Raw genomic sequence first — 23,280 nt, 5'->3', positions numbered from 1 at the left:
AAATGACCCAAGCTTTTTCCTTTCAAGCAATGTCTCTGGTCCCATCAAGTATGCGAAGTCTTCACAGAGACAAAGCTTAGAATTCAAGAACTCAAGAACTCCCATATATGTGCACAAAACCAACATTGCAACTACTACCACAGCGGATACCAGTACCATCAAAGTCACATACAGCAACGATCTGACAAAGACTTGTCCAATTCACAACAAGCCTCATCCCCTTGCTAAATGTAGAGGATTCAGAGCCAAGCCTTTAGAAGAGCGGAAAACTTACTTGAAGGAGAACAGCATATGCTTCAGGTGTTGTGCTTCCTCGTCCCACTTTGCCAGAGACTGTAAGAAGTGCTCCAGTGCGGAGTATGTGGAAGTAATTATCACAGCTTAGCTATGCATCCAGGCCCAGCCATCTGGGGTACCAATACTACTCTCCGAGAACCAGAGCTTATAGCACAAGAGGAATAAGGTCTTCACTCTCTAACCACAGTCACTTCCCTCTGTACTGAAGTATGTGGTCCAGGCCTCTCAGCTCGTTCCTGCTCCAAGATATTTATTTATTTATTTATTTTTCTAGATCCTTGCTTGTGTTGTACTTACTCTCTGATGTACGTCGCTTTGGATAAAAGTGTCTGCTAAGTGAATTGTAGATATGCCTGGTAAAGGTATACCCACATGGACAACCTGAAGAGCAATCAATGTCTACACAATACTCGATGATCAAAATAATCGCTCCTTAGCGAAATCAACGTTTTTTGAGCAGTTTGGGAATGGAGTGTGACAAAATTCCAGACAACAGGAGAGAGATACCGACACCAGAAGCAGCACAACTGCATCGTCACTTACGTCTAGTTGCCGCACACATTCCTGAACTGGATCCTAACGCTGAGATTCTGCTCTTGCTGGGAAGGGATATCCTCAGATTACACAAGGTGAGGCAGCATGTCAACAGACCTGGCAACACTCCCTTTGCCCAGAGGCTAGCCCATAGCTTAGCATAGCATTTAGCTTAGCATGTAGCTTAGCATAGCATTTAGCTTAGCATAATTAGCTTAGCATTAATGTTATAATTGTATTGCAAGTGAAATTGATTATTTAATTATGTGAAGTTATTTATAGCACCTTGCTAATCTGTGCATTTTCTTTGTTATAGTTTTCACTCTGAATTCAACCTTGATGAATAAACAAGATCAACTGAGAACCTGACTCACTCATCATTTGAATCGAGTTTGGCTGACTGTCGAACTGCGTACCCACACACGTAGGGAGGACAGTTACACTATGAGCTCTTTAAGATAAGATGGTGCCTGACCATTAAGAGCTTTGTAAGTGAGGAGAAGGATTTTAAATTATATTCTAGTTTTATATGGAGCCAGTGCAGAGCAGCCAACACAGGAGTAATGTGATCTCTTTTTCTAGTTCTAGTCAGTGCAGGAGCTGCAGCATTTTGGACCAGGAAAAAAATCACACTTAATGAAGAGACTGGACGTGGTACAGTTAAGATAGATTTATGCAGTACACTTCTGTCATTACTTCTGTCTTTTTTAGGCTACAGGTCCAGGGATTTCAAGCAGTAGCTTTGCTGTAGATTTTTAAATAAGTGAACACTTGGGGCAGCAGCGCACCGTGAAGCTGTATGTGAGCTGAAATAGATAAATAGGCCGAAGAAGAAAATGACTTACTTATCCCACCATGGTTATTTGAGGAGGAAGAGATAAATATCCCTTTCAGGATTGAACCAGCAAGGACATAGGCTAGATAAACACAAATTAATAAGATGATGCATATCAAGCATCAAAATCATGCAGTCGGAAACTATAGGCAGGACAGTATCTCAGAAATCACACAAACAATTTTCAGACTTAACAAAACAGGTACTATAGGGAGTGAAGGAAAATAGATGGCAGACAGATTTGCAAAGGAAGCAGGAACAAAATCAGAAGCAAATAAAACAAGAAGTCACAGCAAAGTTGACATCAAAACATAATGCAAACGGAAATAAGTAAAAATGGCAGGATGATTGAAACAAGGAAAACGACAGGAATGTAAGGTATTGGGTTTTATTTAGATTTTTTTGGGGGGGCGGGGCGGGGACCAACAAAACAATAACACAAAAATCTATTCCGGTCTAAACTCCAGGTCAGAAGGTGGCGGTATTGTACCTTTAAGCTGTTTGCCAACCGCCTATAAACAACAGAAGAAGAAGACGAAATGACGTATTTCCTCTGTCCCAGCCGCACAGTTGCTCATGTTGGTGTTCTCGGACAGTAAAGGATAACTATTAGTACTGAAGGCAGACAACACCATCGTGCCAGCCAGCCCCGGAGCTCAGAGACAGTTCAGCACCGAAGGACTCGAGAAAAAGCTTTAAAGTTGTCTAGGTCGAAGAGATTCAGAAGATATCAAGACACCACAATGGCAAAAGTTCAGGTGTTAAATGTCGCTGTTTTGGACAACCCGAGCCCGTTTGGAAACCCGTTTCAGTTTGAAATGACGTTTGAATGCATGGAGGATTTACCGGAGGGTGTGTATTGTTTTTACTCTTTTTATATGTTCAGTATAATAGCTGTATAGCACGAGCTTTCCTTGGGGGCGAATTTGACTTTAATGGTAACGTGTACGTTTTAGGTTGATATGGCAGATCGAAGTAATGGATAATAACTCTTGTGTCCTCTTGTACTGATTATAAGCGGGGTCCTGAAGATATTTAAATTTACAAGTCGTTGAAATTTGGCGCTGGCGCGTTTGTGCTCAGCGACCCGCCTCCTACGTGCAGCTGATTGGTTAGCTGTAGCTTTCCCGAGCAGCTGATTGGTTAATAATGCTTCGTTACTGTAGCAACTGACAAGCCCAACGAGTTGCCGCGAACTCTTGGGGAGAGACAACCCGGAAGCGTCAGTGTCATGTAAGACAGCTGCCTTAATCAAAGATAGAACATGCCATCATAGAGACTTTTAATGTGTTGATTTTTAGGTGCTATTGAGTTAAAATTCATATTTCAGGTGTCAACCACATATTTTTTTATGGTTCAAGACTTTAAATTTAGCCATCGTTTCATCAGATGTTCTGGTGGCACAAAGCATACTTTAAAAAAAAAAAAATGTCTTAAGGTCTCAATATATATCATTAATAATTTACTGTTGATTTTTGTTAGGTGCTCTAATTGGATGTAACTACCTTAGTATTAAAACTAATGGGTTCTTGTTTCTCACATTTCATTTAGTCAAGTCTGAGGCTGAAATACTGACAGCAACTATATTTAATAAAACATAAATGTTATTGTTATTACTCTGAAATCGAGCCTGTACTAATTCAGTAAACAGATAATCTACAATGCAATTTAAATGTCAGCAGCCCATTTGAAATTCTGTTCACTTTATTTGTGCTGTGGCGGTAAAAACAGAAGAAGGCTAGATACCATGTAGAAGTGCATAAACACTTGTTTTCTCTGGCGTGTAACTCTGATGTCAGAGTTACTGTTAATACCAATTCTGAGTCTTTTCTTATTTTTTATTGTTGTTGAATTAGTGAATCTAATTTCTTGGGTTAAACTTGTTCCCATTCACTAACATGATTGGAACCTGTGTGTAGCGTGTATGCCTTGCAGACATCACTTAACCTTTTTTAAGTCTCACTTTTGTGTGTGTGTGTTTGTGTGGCAGATCTAGAGTGGAAGATCATTTATGTTGGTTCAGCTGAGAGCGAGGAGTACGACCAGGTTCTGGATTCTGTTCTAGTTGGTCCGGTGCCGGCCGGCAGACACATGTTTGTGTTTCAGGTAAGAAAGCTGAGCTCACTTGTTACCTGTCATTCAAAATATTGCTAGGGGGTTAAGGGACGAAGGTCAATAAAGTCAAGGTAAATGAATTTGCTTTCCCTTTGTTTTCTTGCTTTGTGCATTAATAATGAATACTTTAGTTCACTTGAATCTGATTTCTATCTGTTTGTGTTCACGGCTCAGGCTGATGCTCCTAACACGGGGCTGATTCCAGAGAGTGATGCTGTAGGAGTGACTGTGGTCCTCATAACCTGCACCTACCGTGGACAGGAGTTCATCCGCATTGGTTACTATGTCAACAATGAATACACCGACCCCGAACTACGGGAAAACCCCCCTCTTAAACCAGACTACACTCAGGTAATACACACACCAACAATCTGTATATGGCACAAAAACAGGAATCTACTGATACACTATTTTCTACTGCCCTCTGGTGCTCAGTAATTTAACTTACAGCCAACTGAAGCATCAGGAAAGAAGTGTTCAGGCCGTTTTTCTGCATTTGATCTACCTAAACAATATGGTTATCTCTGATAAGGAGTGTTGCTAATGTTAGCAGAGCTACAACTGCCAGCCTTCAGTCCTCCCTACAGGTTTACATCCACCTGATTCTGCTAAATGTGCTTACACATTGCTCTGGTTGATATGACAGTTTAATCTGATACAGCCTACATGTGAATTTATCTCATCAAAATACTGACAAACTGCGCTGCTCCTACTCGATGCTATCTGTTCACTGTGCTTGGGTAGTAGAGCAGGGTGAACAGGGTCTAACTGGGTTACAGCCAGTCCACTACTACAGCCCCTGCCAATAGTGGCTGGCTGCATTGTCATTTGACCGGCATCATGGGCCAACATATAAGAATATAAATAGTCGACTAATCGTGCACATACCCAGAAAGAGAAAAAAACGTAATCTGCACATAAAGAGAACACAAATAAAGGCCTACGAACGGCACATTAAATCACACAATCTTACTCTACATGTTCTAAAAATGTATTTGAGTTTTGTCGGGTGGAAATTTGTGTCTTTGGAGCAGCTTACCAGTTAGATTCCAGACTTGAGGTTAGTGCCAGTACAGTGAGCACATTTAGTTTATTTGACAGGCACCATGTACAACTCAGCTGATAGGCCAGAGTTAGCTATAAAGCTAATTTACATCTGTGGTGACAGGGCAAGAACATCTAAAACAAAACATACATTACATAACAATACAGACAATTAAAGACAAGCCAGCAAACTTCACAAACATAACATAAAAACACATACATTAGGAAACTACAGCCGTTTTCACATATGCACTCCGGATAATATCTGGATAATTACGGGAGGACTGCTCCGGGGATTCTCCCGACCTAGCCGCTCACAGCAGCAGTAGCTCAGTCTGTAGGGACTTGGGTTGGGAACCGGAGAGTCGCCTGTTCAAGTACCGGCATGGAACAAGACCGGAAATTGGCCTTTTAGCTGGAGAGGTGCCAGTCCACTTCCTTAGCACTGCCAAAGTGCCCTTGAGCAAGGCAAATATGTATTACCGCGTATACCGCGCCGGAGCCGGCTGGAGCACAACGCATCAATTTATCACAGAAAAGAACAAACAGGATGGGAAGTCAAACACCGATACAACATTAAAACATCCAATTTATTTTCAGAATAAAACTCTCCGTTTTGACGTTTGTTTATGTGTTTATAAGGTTTTTATTGAGTTTTATACCATGTACATCGTATTATCTTGTGCTGTCGCGAGTGAATCTGTAATATTACCGCGGAAATTCCTTTGTCTCTGTACTCCAGCTGTCCGGCTGTGCTCTCCGTGCTGCGGACTGAGAACGCAGCCGGTGGGTGTTGACGGATGAGGATGCACGGACCCGTAACAGACCGGAGCGGACACGCAAAGCACACATATCTGGTGGAAGTTCACCATTTTTGGGTGCATGACATCTTTTTGGGCACAGGTAACTAGGGACGTAGGTTACTACTCGTCCTGATGGTCAGCTGTCAGAAAGGCGCTTGACGTCACCCAGCGCTTTTCTGAAAAATTTTAATAATTCAACTCAAAAAGGTGTCAGGCGCAGCGCTTTCCATAGGCTTGTATGTAAAAAAAGGCGCTGGCAGTTGAAAAAAGAAGTCAAGTGTGAACAGGGCCTTAGACGGCTGTATGAAGACCAGGCCAGCTATTATCGCCCTCAGATTAGGTGTCAACTTGTTGCCACCTGCAAGATTAGCTATTATGATAGCTAAAAATTCTCTCAGTAACAAAGGTAACATGTACTGCTGTGTGTAAGGACAGGCTGACTGTTTATTTAAGTTCATGTATGGGGATTCAGACATCTCACCAAATCATTCAAAGTGTTATCTATGTTATCCAAAGTAGCCTTCAATGTTATTTTTAACATCTCAATATTCCATTATTACTAAATATTGGCTTTGTAACATTTTACAGAGGTCACAGTTCGGTTCGTACTTCAGTTGTGGGAACTCAATTCAGTACGAGTCTGGTCAACAGGAAAAAAGCAGCAAAGTCCTAGATGCCCAATTTTTCTAGGTTTGTCTTAATTATTGAAGACAGACTAGTAAAAGTCCCAGTTTGCTCTATTTTCTGTTGTTCAGATCTACCTTTGATAGTTGGTATAACCCTTGAGTGTATTCAACATTTATACAAGAGGAGAAAAATCTCTACTTGCCTTTCCTTCGATAGGACAGTAGATAGAGCAGGAGAGTGGGGAACGACCAAGCGGCAGCCTCCTGTGTTTAAAAATGAAGCCGATGCTGAAGTGCAAAATCCTGCAACTAGTCGAGTGTCTTCCTACTACTCAAATAGTTTTTGCACCGCATGTCACACCTACACATTCAAACCCATTCACACACTAATTGCAGAGGTTTCCATGTAAAGTACTGGGGAGGGAAAAGTGACTGTCAGAAGTAACTAATCCCATTCATACACAGTCATAAACTGAAAAATCATAAACTGTGATATTTTTTTTTTGTTGATAACTCATCCGTTTAGATTTTATGAAGGTTAAGAGTTATTCACGATAAGGTGTGTAGCTGACCTGATTGACAGGCGGTTTCAAGGAAACAGCTCCAGCTTCATCCATTAATATTTACCGTCTATTGGATTGACATGCGGGAAAAGACCCACAGGTCGGACTTGAACTCATGGTGCTCCAAGCAGGCGGCTGGGTTTGAGTACGACCTGTGGCTCTTTTCCCGCTTATCCTTCCCAGCACTCTCTCCCCAGTTTCTGACTCTCTCCACTGTCCTGTCTCTAAATAAAGGCATTAAAAGCCCCAAAAGTGAACCGTAAAAGAAACCTGTTTGTTTGCACTTACTGATGTTGTTTCCTCCTCTTCAGATCCTTGCTTGTGTTGTACTTACTCCTTGATGTTCATCACTTTGGACAAAAGATTCTGCTAAGTGAATTGTAGAATTGGATTGTAGTGCCTGAAGTTCCCCCACACAACTGGTTTAAAGAAGCTGACGGGTCATTAAGCTCCGTCATGTCATCTTGCTGTAATTCTTTTCTTTGTTTTGTTGTTAAAAATGTGTTAGCTTACATTTAGCATTACTGCCACCTGGATTAGGGTGTGGATACTGCAATGTGTGACTGCCTTTTTACTTCACCCAGATGTATTTGTCTTATGCATACTCTGAAACGTGACGTTCAAACGTATATAAAAAACCGTTTGCTGTCCTAGTCGACGGTCTTGAAAGAACACTCTGCCAGTGCATCATTGCTTTATTTAGCTTATGATTTTAACCCCTTAACTCCAGCGTCACGTTCCAGCTTTTCACCAGTGCTGCTTTTTTTTTTTTCTTTCCCTCTCTCTCAGCTCCAGCGGAATATTTTGGCCTCCAACCCTCGTGTGACCCGCTTCCACATCAACTGGGAGGGCTCAGCGGACAAGATGGAGGACTGCGAGAACGTGGACCCGTCCCCCAACATCAGCGGCATGCTCCCTCCAGCCTGTATACCAGGAAAGATGCCGCAAATTGGACTGATGCCGGACAACTCCATGGACTGCATGTAAGAATCAACAGATTGAGATAATGGACAAGAAGCTCTTCTTATCTTTGTACATCACTAACGCTCTTTTGGACAAGGACGCCACGGACTTATCTACTCAACATATAAGAAATCAGGGACGTTATTTTTATACGCAAAAAGGGTTGGATATGTAGCTGTTAGGAAGTCTTTCACTCTCACTTACCGTACTTTCAAAACACACACATCATCACGTCCAACTTTGCCTTATTTAACTGTCTTTGATAAAGCAAACGCTGAGCGGAGAAAAGTTCATGTCATGAGGGTGAAATGTTCTTATGGCAGCATTATGAGACTCACAAATCAAATTAACTTACTTATGTTGACCTGTTTGTACTTTTTCTGTGCAGTTCACATGTTCTCTTGAGCACAGAGCAAAGCTATGAGTGAGCGCTTTGTCTGTCAGAATGAATGTAGCATTTAATTGTTCTGAAGGTTTGTCTCATCAGGCATCGGGATACCTTCGGAAACACATTCTGGGTTTTAGAACAGGAGCATTGTGCTGGTTTCTGTTCTCAGAGGAGGATTGAGTGTTAGCATGGGAGCTAAAGCAGAGTTCTACCTTGTACTCTGGAGTGTTACTGAAAATGCGATGCCATATTGCAGTCAACTAGTTTGGATGATGTAAGCATACTGTAAATAATGTTTCTCAGCGCTTATTAAGTCTTCAAGTTCAAGAGGACATATTTTGTCTTTGTACTTATATTCTGTGCCTCACTATTTGTACCGACAGTGATGTGGTAAATAAAGTTTGTTTTGTTGATTCTGTGAAGCCGTCTTGTTAAAACCACATCTTACTAACATTGCCTCTTTCCACCTTGACTAGTGAGGAAGGAAGAAAAGAAAACTGCAACGAGACTCGGCACACGTGTGTGTGGGTGTGCACATCGGCCCACTCTTCCCCCTCCCCATCTTGACTCCTTCCCTTTTTTCTTTTTTTTTTTTCTTCTTCCAATTTCATTCATAAAATTCAGCAGCATCACTCCGCCATTTTCACTCCAGCCTCATGTTGCTAGGCAACTGCAGCACAAAAGGGAGGGGGACTGTCTGCTATCACCCATTTTATCTCTCCTTCATAGAAGAGACTAACTCCTCCATCCATCTGTTAGCTCAGTCTGCTTCTCACATGCCTCCTGTGTTGAGTAAGACTCTGACAAATGTGGTTATGATAGCTAGAAGGTATATGGAATGTAAAAAGCATATATTTTACATTACCTTGCATAATTAGTACGTATATGAGAGGTTGATTGACAGTGAATAAAAGAAATAATCAGGATTGTTGTTTATGTAAATATATTTGCTCTCTGATGCAATGTTTTGTTGTCTTATGTCAGAGCAAACTCAGTTTATACCATTAGGTTGACAATAAAACTATAGGGGGTTAGGTAATAGCCTTTACTAATGGGGATGTTCTACTGTTAGGCCTCTTTGGTTTTCATTTTACTCGTCTGAACTCACCATGAAAACAAGTTATTTGAAACCTGAGACAGTATTTTTCAAATCCTGTGCCAGAAAAATGACGCAATAAACCAGACACTTGTCCCAGGTCATTCCTTATATAATCAAACCTTTACATTTATGGCTCTGCTTCATTCAAACCAAAACAACAGTCAAGAAGGGGGCTGTGGAGACCTACTATGATGTTGTCAGACTCTGCTTTCTTCTATTTATAGCTTAGGTGTTTGGATCATAAGCCTGGGATCCTTTATGACATGTAAAATGGTATTCTAAATTTGCCTTTTGAGGATCTTGATGGTGGGGGGCTCCTGGTCTGCTGCACACTCCCTGCAGGCAGGTGTGCAGAGAGGATGACAGGGATGCTGTTGGAGGTCGTTGTAACAGAGATAGTGTGTGGCTTTGCGTGTTTGCATCCAGCAAACTATTGTTTCCAGTGATTCACTTCCCATCATTTAAAGTCCTCTCCGTGCACGTCCGTCTCCGATCTGTTTGGAAGTCTTGGCAGCCAGACCGCGCCGCGCGTGCGTTAAATTCTGACCAACATTTCTAAATATAGCTTGCTGTTGACGTCACTTTGCCAAACGTGTATCAGTCGCTTGGCGGCAGTGAAGGGGGCGAGGGGGGGGAGCAAAGCGGAGGAAGGGAGTTTGATTTTTTTTTTTTCCAAGGTGGTGGTAGGGGGCCATTCCTGTCAACCGGTGCTGACAGCCAATAGAAATCCTCACAGTCGCCGAGATTCCCACGGTTGAGCCGCGCCAAGCCAATGGATGACAGAAACAAGAGAAAGTGGGCGCGTTCGTCGCCAGGAGGAAAATAATCGGTGACGCTCCTCTCGCTTGGTTTTGTAGGGGGGGCGGGGGCGCTGCCGTTTTTTGATGGACAGCGAAGGACCAATCACGGGGCTCGGTGAGACAGCGCTGTGGTGCTGTGGCCTATCATCAGCCAAGCATCAGCTGTCAATCAACCTCAGTTCTGGTGAATGGGCGGGGCGTTCGCTCGGCTGTAGTTCCGTCATCTCGCTCGTCTCCGAGGATACAGGGGGGGCAATGTTGATTTGAGTGAATTCCCGTCGTTGACGGACCCCGCCGATGTTTAATTTTTAAAGCTGGCTTCGCGGACGGAAAGTGGAGAGCTTTCGCTTAAGAACATAGCACCCCCGCCGTCGGCGTCGCTGTTTTTCGGGCTGGGGGAGAGGCGGGGAGCCGGGGGGCCTCGCTTGGAGGGGGCTGCAAGGAGGGACAGGAGAAGACTGGATCCTCCGTGTTCAGGCCAAGTGCGCCGAGGTCGGCCTGACAGTGAAGCCCCAGCTACCGACTTACCACAGCCATAGCTCACCGTGGATTTGAGCTCGATATCTGTCGCCGGTTGTTGATGACCGTGCAGTGGGTGAGCCCACCTTTCTACCCCGTCTTTGCGTGGCACCGCATCAGCAGCTGTCAGGTTGCTGAAGATCAAGCCCTCAGATTCAACGCCTGGTAACGGGTACAGCCGGATTTAAGAAACACCGGTTAGACCTAATCGAGCTACGACCGGCTTGAGAAGGCTGCAGGGCGGCCACAAAGCCACGGATCTCCCGTTGACAGGTTGTCATAATGGGCAACGCGCCCACGGCTAGAAAGGGCAGCGAGATGGAAAGCGGTGGGTAACGTCGCCAGTATACATCACTCCTGAGCAGCACCTGCTCAGTAGCATCCTCATGTATTGATCATGGACGATGTTATAAAGCAGGCCATGTTAGTTTTACATAACATGCCATACACTGTAGATAAGAGGCCTTTTCCCCCTTCAGTTCATTAAGATACTCCTACGTCCATGACAAGTATTGGCTGCACACAATCTGGCTTGTGCCATGCAAACACCTAAATGTGAAACGTCTAAATTCAGGAGCATCAAATGAAGATGATAAAGAGAACCTGTCTTTAAACTGGGGGTCAGAAGTACCGTTCAGTTGTGGACATGTTTTATTTGATGTTGGTGGATGGGGAAGGCTGTAATACAGTTTTAGGCCAAAAAACTATATGAGCTTCAGAACAGCCAGCAGTAATTGTAAGCTGCAAGCATCTTGGCATTGTCACCTTACTGTAATATTGGCCTGATCACAAGCATCTATGTGTCAGATATATCCCAAACACTAGAGGCCTGTTGCTCCAGTCCCTTGGAAAGAGATTGATACAGTGTGTGGGTGAGCTGAATCTGATCTTTTCTGCTTAGTCAAACCATACATGTCTGCAGGTTTGGCAGAAGAGTCTACGTGTGTTTGCTCTGGATGTCCAAGAGAAGGTTACTGATGTGTTTACAGAAGGATTTTATTGATCACCAAACATAAAATACCTACCAAAACTTTAGACTTCTATCAACATTGAGGCAATGTGTCGGTGTGTGTGAGTCTGGATACTACCTGGCTATGCTGATGCCAGTCACACCAGTGTGTGTTTGTGTGCTGCCACCATGCTTTACTATAATGCTTTTGAAACAGTGTGCTATCAGATTAGTCGGAGAGGTGACTCTGTTGATGGCAAAAGTGTATGAAAAATGGTTCAACTGGATTTCAATGTGTCTAGAATCACGCAAATGTTTATGAAATAGATTGAAACAAAAACGGGTGCGTCTTCATGTCTTATAAAAGCAAACAAGACACTTAAAACTGCTGCCACGGGGTAGGTGTCAAATGAAGTAATTCACAGCATGCTGAACTGTTCAGCATCTTAAGCAAACAATGATTTCCAAAGAGAATATTCACAATAGGTGATACATTTGACTGTTAAAAGAAAGCAGGATGTGATTTTTGTTGTCAGAAAACAAAACATAAACAAGTACAGGACACAATATTGAACAAGATTAAGTGAACTGCTTCGCCCACAGGGGATGCCAAAAATCACCTCAAACTAGAGCCCGACCGATTAATCAGCCGGGGGATAATATCGGTCGATACTTTCTCAAGTGACTATTGGTATCGGCTAATTTTATCGCAGATATGCGTCGAAATTACTATTTTTATTCCCACGGTAAATAGGATTTCATTTGAGTTTCATTGTATTACACTAGTAGTTCTCTTTCACCAGCAGAGGGCGCTATATGGATTACAACAAGCGTTATCACTCTTCAGAGTGTCAAGTGGTGATGCACACACATGCTAAGTTACTTTCCGGTTGAGTGACCATCTTGTCTTCATTATATATCTATTCCACAAGTGTTTGATAACTTCATTTTAGGGATCAACGCAATAAATATGTAAATATATATATCTATCACTAGAGATCTAAGAAAGAGATCGACCGATATATCGGTATCAGATTTATTCTCTCCCCAATATCGATATTGGCCCCAAAAATACCATATTCATCGGGCCCTACCTCAAACCAAAAGTTCCTTACAGGAAATTAAAAGGGCTTCTCCAAATGATTTGATATTTCACTTTAATGAAGTTGAAGAATTCACCAGAGACAGATTTAACAAAACGAAAAAGCAGAGACAGTGGTATTGGCCATATTTTAGTCCCTAATACTGGAACTTAGAAAAAATAACTGGATACTACAATTCCCATAATGCAAACCAATTGCATTTTTCATTAGTCTCACACAGACTGCATGGACAGTGTGCCTCAGCCCCCTCCAGTTGAGCAGGATGAAGCCAGAATACCCCTGTGACGGGCGCTGACATGTTGCAAATTTACAGCCAGTTTGTGCCTTAGGGATCAGCTGGAAAAGCTGTGCTGCTGACGTCATGCTGTTTCCGTTAACGAAAACACTCATGTAACTTACCAACGTCAAAAATCCCTCGTGGGGGTACAGACCACAGCAGAACAGAATCTTGTGACCGTTAACGACATGTTTATGGAAGTCCAAAAACTCTCGTGTGCACATTACGTTTTCTCTCAACGTTTCTGCTGTACTCTTCTAATCTGGTGCACACGGCGCAGCAGGAGCCCTATTCATCAACAGAGCTGTCATTTCCGGCCTTTTATGTTGTTTTTTGTTACATCCAATAACTAATCAGGATGAAAACGGGTTTGAGAAAAATGCATCGGACGTGCATTTTGATTTCATAGCTTGACCCATGCAGGAGGCGGGGTTTATGACTTAAACTGCAGCTAGTTAGCAGGGGTAGCTTTACATTCTTTGGCTTCACTAGAGGCGAGGTATTTCCCTGTCCATTCTTTATACAATCTTTGGTCCCACACGGTCTGTGAACATGAGTATCATCCTTGTGTTATTAAAACTGTTTTGAATATTTAAGTAAAACTCTGTGACAACAGATACCTCTTTCACTGTAGAGCCCATTTAGATATTTCTAGAAGCAGTATATAAGCAGTCAGAACTTTTAGTATTATTGATGCTCGTTCATCTTCCTTCATACGTCCCTGATGAACAAACTGAACATCATGTCATAAAAAGTGAGAACAGCCTGGCATGCGCTCCAGCTGTTTGTCTTTGGGCATTTGTGTTTGTTGTGAGTTGTTGATTTTAAAGTGTAGGTAGCCCAGCTGTTCCACACCAGTGCAGGGTTCATTTAAACATAGTGAGGTGCACAGCTAATAGGAGGGGGGTCTGGGGGTCCACTAGCAGGAAACTTTGAGCAACAAAGACTTTGGTTAATTTTTATGCAACACCATGTGGTGGAAATTACACCACATTATTCGATAATAATCAAGAACTAAATGCTACTTCCTGTATGAAGCTCATGTTGTTGCATGTTTTAATCTGCTATTTTCACATGGTCATTTCAAAACTGAGCAGTTGAAAAGCAGAATGTGTGAATTTTACTCATGAAAACATCAGAAATCAAGTCTATCCTGTGTAAATGTCTCTCTGAGTCATGACTGTCTACAATGAGTGAGAAGCTTGAGTCCCGCTGGCTGTGTTGTTGTCGGGCCGTGTTTACATCATGTTTACATGGACTGGACGGCCTTGTGTATAAAGCTGTTTTAGTCAAGAACTAAAGAATAGAAGAAGAACACAGCCTACTCACTGCTTATTTGGATGTCACGTAAATGTCTTTAGATAGCGGTCATTGCGTGTTAATTTATGTGTCACGTTGAGCTATGAGTTAACTAAAGCGTGTTGAGCGTGCTGAGGCCACAGGTAATTGCGGCTCAAGCCAAGGACAATTTTGTCCGCGCTTGCGCTTAATAGCCCTAAATTATGGAGCGTTCTACTTCATAACTCCTTTGTTCGAACACGATTGGCGGTGTGCCGCTGGAGGAGAGCGGAGGCTTCTGAACAGTGGAGGTGTCGCCAAACAGCAGCTTGTTTTGGTTCAATGCTGGTGCTCAAGGGCGACATCTACTGGATCAAAAAGTTGCACATTCTTCCTTTAAATTAAATACAAAACTCACAAGAGGACTCTGTTTAACACTTGAGTTAAATAAAGAATCAGAATTTAAAACCCAAGTCACGTACCTTACATAACCAAACCCGAAATACACCAGACATGTTTATGTAGCATAGAAGCATTTTTTCATTTTTTAAATTAGATACACAGTTGTAATAAATGCCTGTTTTAATACACTCTCTAGATAGTTTAAATAATATTTGAAACTCTGTGTGTAGTATAAAAACTTGCCTGCTCTCTCTCTCTCTGTCTCAGTGATGGTTAAGTAGCTCTGTTTTAACCCTTTCATTATCAATATGTAAAGTCTCACACACTAATCCACTGACGTGTTCGAGTCATTTTACTACAACCAACACGTCAGGGGGCTGATATGAAGGTAGATATGTTGCAAAATAGGAGATCTTGTAGAATGTGATGTGAGAGCTTGTATTCACGCGAGAAAAGTAGTTTGTGCAGTTGTAGTGGCAGATTTGAGAAGTTGTAACCGCAGAGTTGTGGTTGTAAAGGATAATAGGCACGAGTTATAAAAAAAGATGTGAGTAAATGTTGGATTACAAGTTTGCAGCTGTCATTTTATTTGTGTAAATATCGGTCTACACATTTGTGAATATTTTTTCTGTGACTTCACATTCAGATCACGCATGTGTGAATATTTTCTTTGGGTTCAAATTTTAACTCTACAGGTTCACATTTTTTTCAAGCTCTCACATCACATTCTACAAGCTCTCACATTACATTCTACAAGCTCTCACATCACATTCTATAAGCTCACATCACATTCTACAAGCTCTCACATCACATTCTACAAGCTCTCACATTACATTCTACAAGCTCTCACATCACATTTTATAAGCTCACATCACATTCTACAAGCTCTCACATTACATTCTACAAGCTCTCACATCACATTTTATAAGCTCTCACATCACATTCTACAAGCTCTCACATCACATTTTATAAGCTCTCACATCACATTTTATAAGCTCTCACATCACATTCTACAAGCTCTCACATCACATTTTATAAGCTCACATCACATTCTATAAGCTCACATCACATTCTATAAGCTCTGACATCACATTCTACAAGCTCTGACATCACATTCTACAAGCTCTCACATTACATTCTATAAGCTCTGACATCACATTCTACAAGCTCTCACATTACATTCTATAAACTCTCACATTACATTCTATAAGCTCACATCACATTCTACAAGCTCACATCACATTCTATAAGCTCTGACATCACATTCTATAAGCTCTCACATCACATTCTATAAGCTCTGACATCACATTCTATAAGCTCTCACATCACATTCTATAAACTCACATCACATTCTACAAGCTCACATCACATTCTATAAGCTCTCACATCACATTCTACAAGCTCTCACATCACATTCTACAAGCTCTCATCACATTCTATAAGCTCTCACATCACATTCTACAAGCTCTCATCACATTCTATAAGCTCTCATCACATTCTATAAGCTCTCACATCACATTCTACAAGCTCACATCACATTCTATAAGCTCTCATCACATTCTATAAGCTCTCACATCACATTCTACAAGCTCTCATCACATTCTATAAGCTCTCACATCACATTCTACAAGCTCTCATCACATTCTATAAGCTCTCACATCACATTCTACAAGCTCTCACATCACATTCTACAAGCTCTCACATCACATTCTACAAGCTCACATCACATTCTACAAGCTCTCATCACATTCTACAAGCTCTCACATCACATTCTACAAGCTCACATCACATTCTACAAGCTCTCACATCACATTCTACAAGCTCACATCACATTCTACAAGCTCTCACATCACATTCTATAAGCTCTCACATCACATTCTACAAGCTCACATCACATTCTACAAGCTCTCCTATTTTGCAACATATCTACCTTCATAGCTGATTATTAATTGAATGATAGGCTATGGAGATATATTGCTTTCCACCGGGTCGAGAGAGAGAGCGTGTGGACAGAGGAGCCGAAGTTAATGGAAAAACGTTTTAATGCTCACAGAGAACAGGCGTCCCGTTGCTGCCACAATCATGTTTTTCCTGTGTTTTCTGAAGCAACCCGTAATGTGGTGATTATGATGACCATCTATTTGTAGTATATTTAAATCAGACAGATGGCACTTGTCGAAGGCCCTGGTTGTAGCTGTATGCTAGGAGACACCTCCACCTCTTTGCCTGTAACTAGGGTGACCAAAAGTTAGGTTGAGACTGCACCTTTGATACGACGATCACCAGTGGCGTAAGGTAGTCACGACGGGGCCCAGTGCAAACTATTTTGACGGGCCCTTGTGTACACGCACACACACACACAAACACACACAATTAGCCTATATATTTAGAAAAATTGTGTTAGATTGTAACAAAATGTATGTATAACTTGTCTTGAAATGTATAACAAGCCTAATGTTAGTATTATTTAGAGCAAACGTTTTAGCTTCTTTCCTCCTAACGTTACCTGCTGCATGGCTGTTGAAGCACGGGCCGAACTGCTGCGTTGCTGCTAGGAAGGGGTATGGGCTCAACTGTGGGTTGACTATAATACACAAAAAAAGAAAACCATGAGGGAGATCGGTCTGCCTCTTCAAGGCAATATATAGCGAATGGTACCATCATTTGCTTCTCTAGACACAAATGTATCTCTGACAACCAAAGTACTTCTCCATGGGCCCCCCTATCCTACGGGCTGCACTGTTTATATTTACGCCATTGACGATCACCATCATTGGGCTTCAAACCATCCCCTTCGTTAACCAATCGATGACGTCACTGGGATGACGTCCATGTGTTATACAGTCTGTGTTAAACACAACAAAGTGTCATTTTAAAGTGATACTGTGTCAGTGAGTTCACCCACCTAAGCTCAAGTGAATATCTGTGTCTGAAACCAGCTCGACATCTCTTTTAAATTTGATCTGTTTTCCTCTTTCTCCGTGTTTTATGTCCATTGAAGTCCAGAAGTGATCGAACAAGGAAAATGATTCTTAATTAACAACCAATCTTTTAATGTTATTCAGATTTTCAAAGTATAAAGCGGAGACATCCTTCTTTTTATGTCTTTCTGGTTTCTTTCACTCCCTAAATACATTTATTATCACACTGAAGCCTGTCTTGTTGTTTTGTCTTCCACAGTCAAAGAGTTCCTTGCTAAAGCCAAAGAGGACTTTCTCAAGAAGTGGGAGAACCCTGCACAGGTCAGTGTGTGTGTGTGTGTGTGTGTGTGTGTGTGTGTGTGTGCGTGTGCGGGATTTCAATGCATCCATTAGCCTGAATACAAAGATGATGGAGTTTTTATTTAAGCTTATGTCACTCAAGATATCAACATTTCCACTTCCATGGTTTTAAAGATCACATATTATCCCCATTTTCAACATATCATATTAATAAGTTTTGGCGCTCTCCAAAATATGTCTGGGAATTTCTATAATGATACGTTAGAATGTTTCCTCCTAAAAATCCACTCTAGTCCTGTATTTGATCATGCCCATAAACCCCTCTATATCAGCCCTGCTCAGAAGAGGCTGTTTCTGTGTCTGTGGCTTTAAATACAAATAGGATAGGATAGGATAGGATAGGATAATACTTTATTGATCCCCAGAGGGGAAATTCGGGTGTTACAGCAGCACAGACAAGAAGCTCGAAAATACAAAATACACATTAAACAGAATAAATAAAAATAAAATAAAATAAAAATAAAAATAGGAATAAAAAAAAATAAAAAATAAATAAAAAATAAAATAAAAAATAAAAAACAAGGGGTATATACAAGTACAAAATGAAAATGAGCTGTGTCTGACCACGCCCCTCTCTCGTAGGCCTTGGGTAGCTCGGGTTTTCATTCACCATGTTCCATTATTTACAGTGAGAAGGCAGACTCAGACACACCTAGCTGTGGGAGTGTCACCCACCTGGGGGAGGGGTTACTGCCCTCTGTGATGTCATGAAGGGAAAATCTCCAAACGGCCTGTTTGAGCACACATTTTCTGAAAAGTGGAGCAGTCATGAGACGGAGAGGATGGACTTGTCTCATAATTCCGGGGTTTGTAGACAGACTAGAGACACATATTAGTGTTAGAAACACATGGTGAAGTGTATTTTGCATAATATGTGACCTTTAAGTTATTTTTGCCCTCCAAGCCTCCTCGCCGGTCACATGACTGAATGAATATGACACGTTTTAAAAGTAAATTGACTTAATTCATGTATAACAATAAAACAATACAATTTGGGATCAATGTTTGTAGGATTTAAACATGCCATGGACCCACATCCAAACATTTGCTCTCCTGTGAAGAAAACATTTATGATACAGAATGAATAGAAAGTGTGATTATAGGACACACACATTCACTCCTGTTTGTTTTTTTGTTTGTTTGTGCAGAACACTGCTTCACTGGAGCAGTTTGAGAGGTTGAAAACCCTGGGCACGGGCTCATTCGGCCGTGTGATGCTGGTGAGGCACAAAGAAACGGGACAGCACTACGCCATGAAGATCCTCAACAAGCAGAAGGTCAGTCCGGGTCAGGGTCAGGGGTCACACTGGGATGGAAGGTGTCTAAATGTGTCCCTCATTATAGGACACTCACAGGATCCTATAGGATGGTCACAGAGGATACATGTCCCTGATTAAGCTTGAGACATGAATGAACACCCTGAGGTGCTCTGTATCTGCTGCTGTAGACTGGACTCAAACACAGGTGAAGCCTCCTTTTCCCTTTGAACCTCTTTGATCCTGCCTGTGCTGAAGGAGGCCTCGGCGGGACAGGAAGGACTACGATTGTTTTTATGCAGATCATGGTGTAGACTCCTTTTGGTACCTATCTGAGGACTGGTTTGTCCTTATTACCTGAAATCTCTGACCCCTTTTCAAGACGTAGTAGTACGCATAGACACAGACATTTATCTTTGAAAACAGGGTAGTTATGTGCATCACTCTATATAACTTAATGCAGCTTCTTAATGTGGAGCTGATTTGAACTTCTTTTGATAAAGCTAGAAGCTTCTGTTCTTTAAAAACAGTTTAAAATATATATATATATATATATATATAAATATTTTTTTTACTGAATGTATTTTTAATATGTCATGCATTTACCGTAGTTAAAAAGGGTGTGTGTTAACATTTTCTGAGAAAGCATTTTCTTCCTTTGTATGCATGGTCTGAGGAAGTTCTATTTTTGTTCGCAGAGTAAGAATAAATTCAAGTAAGACTATATTGATGAATCCCAGATTTGTGCTTCAAACGTTCGTACGCACGGGTTAAGCACATATTTGTGCGTACGCACTGCTAGTGAATGAGGTCCACGACGCATGCTTTTTCACATAAACACTAAATAATACCTGGGGTTTGTTGTTTGTCGTTTGTCTGTTTTTTTTTTCCTTTTTAATGATTTTAAGAACTTTTATTTACTGTAATTTGCTGTGCGTAATCAATGAAAAAGGGGGAGGGTTCCAACAGTTAGAACTATGAAGAAGTTCCTGCTGTCACAAAACACCTAACATACTTCCAGCATAAACTGATGTAGAAGAAGATGTAAAGTTAATTCCATTGTTTTTTTTCGATGACACGGTATGTAAGTGTTGTTGACAGTTAGAATTCTTGGGCTTGTAATTATTGTAATTTTTTTTGCTTTACAGACCATTCTCATATAGACCAAAAAGTTAACTTCTTCATCACATCCTTTTAAATAAACTTCCTCTTTATCTCTCAACTGTGCTTTGTTTTAACGGGAGTAGCCACAATACACACTCGCAGTCATGGCTCAGCCTGCAGGTTTCTAGAATCCACTCAGAGTTAGGAAGGTCTGCTTTTAGTTACTACGCACCAAATACTTTGAATTAGCTTCAAAAACATTTTAAGATAACCACATTAATAACGCTGAGAAAATTCCAACTTTGAATTTCTGATCTTATTGATTTGAACTGTTTTTGCTTTTTATATCGAAGTGTTCTTACTCATTATTTTTACTCTATTTCATTGTATTTTCTTGCCTTTTAACTGCATGTACTTCCTGTTTTATCCTTGCTCTTGTTTTATTTGTATCATGCCTCTTCTCTATTGTTGCCTGCACCTCGGCCCCGTTGCAAATGAGGATTTCTCCCTCAATGTGTTCTTTGAGGATTTAAATGAATTGAATGGTGATGATGATGACATCAATATAAACATCATGTCAGCGAGTACAGTCATGTTTAGAGTTATTTATATTACGGCTTAACAAAAGTTTAGTTATCCTGATGCATGAGATCATTCTCTAAATAATCATTCTTCTGTATGACAGTATACTTTCTCTCTGTCTTTGTCTCTCAGGTGGTGAAGCTCAAGCAGATAGAGCACACTCTGAATGAGAAGAGGATTCTTCAGGCTGTCAGCTTTCCTTTTCTGGTCCGATTAGAATACTCGTTCAAGGTACGCACATTTGTGTTGCTTGTGTTGTGTACATGAATGTTTTCCTGTGTGTGTATTCACGTCTGTCTGTGGTTGTATGTAGACAGAGGCTGTCTGGATAGATCAGCTCATCACCATGTCCGTATATGAGATTTTTTTTTTTTTTTTACTTTATTTAGGATTCAGGAGGATCATGATACAATCACGTGAAGAACAGCAGATAGACATCAGAGTGCTTTATTTCTAATACGCACTCTTTATTTATGGCAGTTCATATCGTTACAGCAATGTTGAATAATTTAATCCCACATTGTATATTTTCTCACATCGTGCAGGCCTACTTAAAGACAGGCCTAAAACAGGTGCTAATGATTTGCTACCAGGGACACACAGTTCCTCCAGGTTTCTGAACAGGTGTAATAAAAGACTCTTTCAACCAAATTCTCACCATACCGTTTAGATTTTTATCCTCTGTTGAAGACACTGTATTTTGTCCAGGCAATGCATCACATTACATATCAAATACAGCTTTTTATATTAACTTTAATCATGGAACATGTCACCCTTATACTTCTGTGACCCTGTTAGTCTGTGAGAATCTGTTTCTGCTTATTTCAAAACTTTGTTGTATTACTCTCTTTGTACACCTAGAAACATGTGTGTGTGGTTTCATAGATATATAGATATTCAATCAGGAGAGACTTGATTAAGAGTGTGCAGGTTAACCTGCACATGTGTGAATTAATGCTGAACCATATAAACAGATGCAGCATTGCTTATTTTTGCAAAACAATGCCAAACCACATTCCGGGTGTCTGACACCAGCATGGCAGTGAAGGAGTCTGGGTGCTAAACAGGCTTACCTTCAGTCTCGACTTAACACCCATTGAAGACATTTGGAGCGTTATCAAATTACATTAGGCAAGAATGGTTAAACATTCAACTTTCAAAATTACAGAAATTGGTCTCCTCACTGAAACTGAAACTCATACAAAGTGTTGTGAAAACAAAAAAGTGATGCAACAGAGTGGTAAACATGATACATTCCTGAGGTTGTCTGCACCAGATGCAACTCAATTCCATGGGCATTCATTATCCTAAAACAAAAACATTTCTTAGTTTACACATTTGATATGTTTATGTAGCAGCCCCCCCACACACACACATACACACACACACAATACTCAAAACAGAAGCATACGTTTTTACTCTGTTCCGCCAGACTCTCCTTTAAAACCACAACACAGACACAAACAACAGTTAATAATCACAGTGACGACACAGAGACCCCCCCCTAAATACATTCAACTTGCATCTTACCAGAGCAGCCTGGATACATACAACGTGCACACCATCAATTCAAAGCATCTCGCAGTACAGATAAAATGTTATTATTCTCTGTAAGAGGCTCTGAAGAACAGGGGATTTAGAAACCAGTTTTGGAAATTAAACATGCTCCAGTCAACGTTTAAAAGTTATGTTTTCATCCGGTTTTTTTCGGGGTGTGTGACAATAGACGATTCAAAATGACCCAAAGATCAGTTTCCATGAAGAGAAGGGGCTGTGTGTTTGTGTGCATGTCTAAATGTGTGTATACATGAGCGACAGTCACTAACAGGTCCTCCGTCTCCTCTTCTCCAGGACAACACTAACCTCTACATGGTGATGGAGTATGTACCAGGCGGAGAGATGTTCTCCCATCTACGGAGAATTGGCAGATTTAGGTAAGTGAACTGGAGAACAAATGTGAAACACTAATGAGCACATACAGACGTAAACGACTAATCACTGTGTTTTCCATTATGCTCTGTTGTCTTGTATTCTATTTTAATCATGTCTGTACTGCTCTGTTTATTTTTATTTGATTCTATACTATTCTGCTCTGTTCTATTTTATTTTATTCTATACTATTCTTGGAAAAATTCGTTATTAGGTATAACCCCTTGAGATGTGTCATCTCGTTTTCGAGGGGATCCTTGAAGACAGAAATGTACAGTACAGACACAAATAGACAAAAACATATAACAGAGCACAAAACAAGAAAAAAACACACAAGGGAAAAACAAAATCAGAGCAAAAATCAGGAAAACCTGCTCAGAGCATGAAATGGAGTGGATTGTCCACTCACAGATCAGAAGCTTAAAACCAGTAGTGAGTAATCTAGTGGAACAGTGGAATATGTACACAGCATAAATGATAAGCAGTGTTATTATTATGGACAGTTGCAAATGATTGTGAAATAGAAAGACAAA

At 41.0% G+C, this 23,280-nt stretch overlaps 2 protein-coding genes across 2 annotated transcripts in view; both read left to right on the top strand.

Annotated features, from left to right (window-relative positions):
- The first annotated feature begins 2,205 nt into the window (after positions 1–2,205).
- Positions 2,206–8,586, top strand: asf1bb (anti-silencing function 1Bb histone chaperone). The gene is made up of 4 exons (XM_061053578.1): positions 2,206–2,518; positions 3,657–3,772; positions 3,956–4,132; positions 7,607–8,586. The coding sequence occupies exons 1-4, from the start codon at positions 2,410–2,412 to the stop codon at positions 7,802–7,804; spliced, it is 600 nt and encodes a 199-aa protein (XP_060909561.1). The 5' UTR covers positions 2,206–2,409; the 3' UTR covers positions 7,805–8,586.
- Positions 8,587–10,264: 1,678 nt separating this feature from the next.
- prkacab (protein kinase, cAMP-dependent, catalytic, alpha, genome duplicate b) overlaps positions 10,265–23,280 on the top strand; it is a 25,743-nt gene continuing 12,727 nt past the window's right edge. The window contains exons 1-5 of the mRNA XM_061053558.1: positions 10,265–10,914; positions 17,776–17,837; positions 19,025–19,153; positions 20,951–21,049; positions 22,670–22,752. Coding sequence (XP_060909541.1) covers positions 10,869–10,914; positions 17,776–17,837; positions 19,025–19,153; positions 20,951–21,049; positions 22,670–22,752 — 419 coding nt within the window. The 5' untranslated portion in view covers positions 10,265–10,868. The remainder of the gene's footprint in view (positions 10,915–17,775; positions 17,838–19,024; positions 19,154–20,950; positions 21,050–22,669; positions 22,753–23,280) is intronic.

The sequence above is a fragment of the Labrus mixtus genome, chromosome 2, assembly GCF_963584025.1.
Source record: "Labrus mixtus chromosome 2, fLabMix1.1, whole genome shotgun sequence".
In the NCBI taxonomy this organism is placed as follows: domain Eukaryota; kingdom Metazoa; phylum Chordata; class Actinopteri; order Labriformes; family Labridae; genus Labrus; species Labrus mixtus.
The sequence above is the reverse complement of the archived record's forward strand: the minus strand, read 5'-3'. Positions and strand labels throughout refer to the sequence as shown.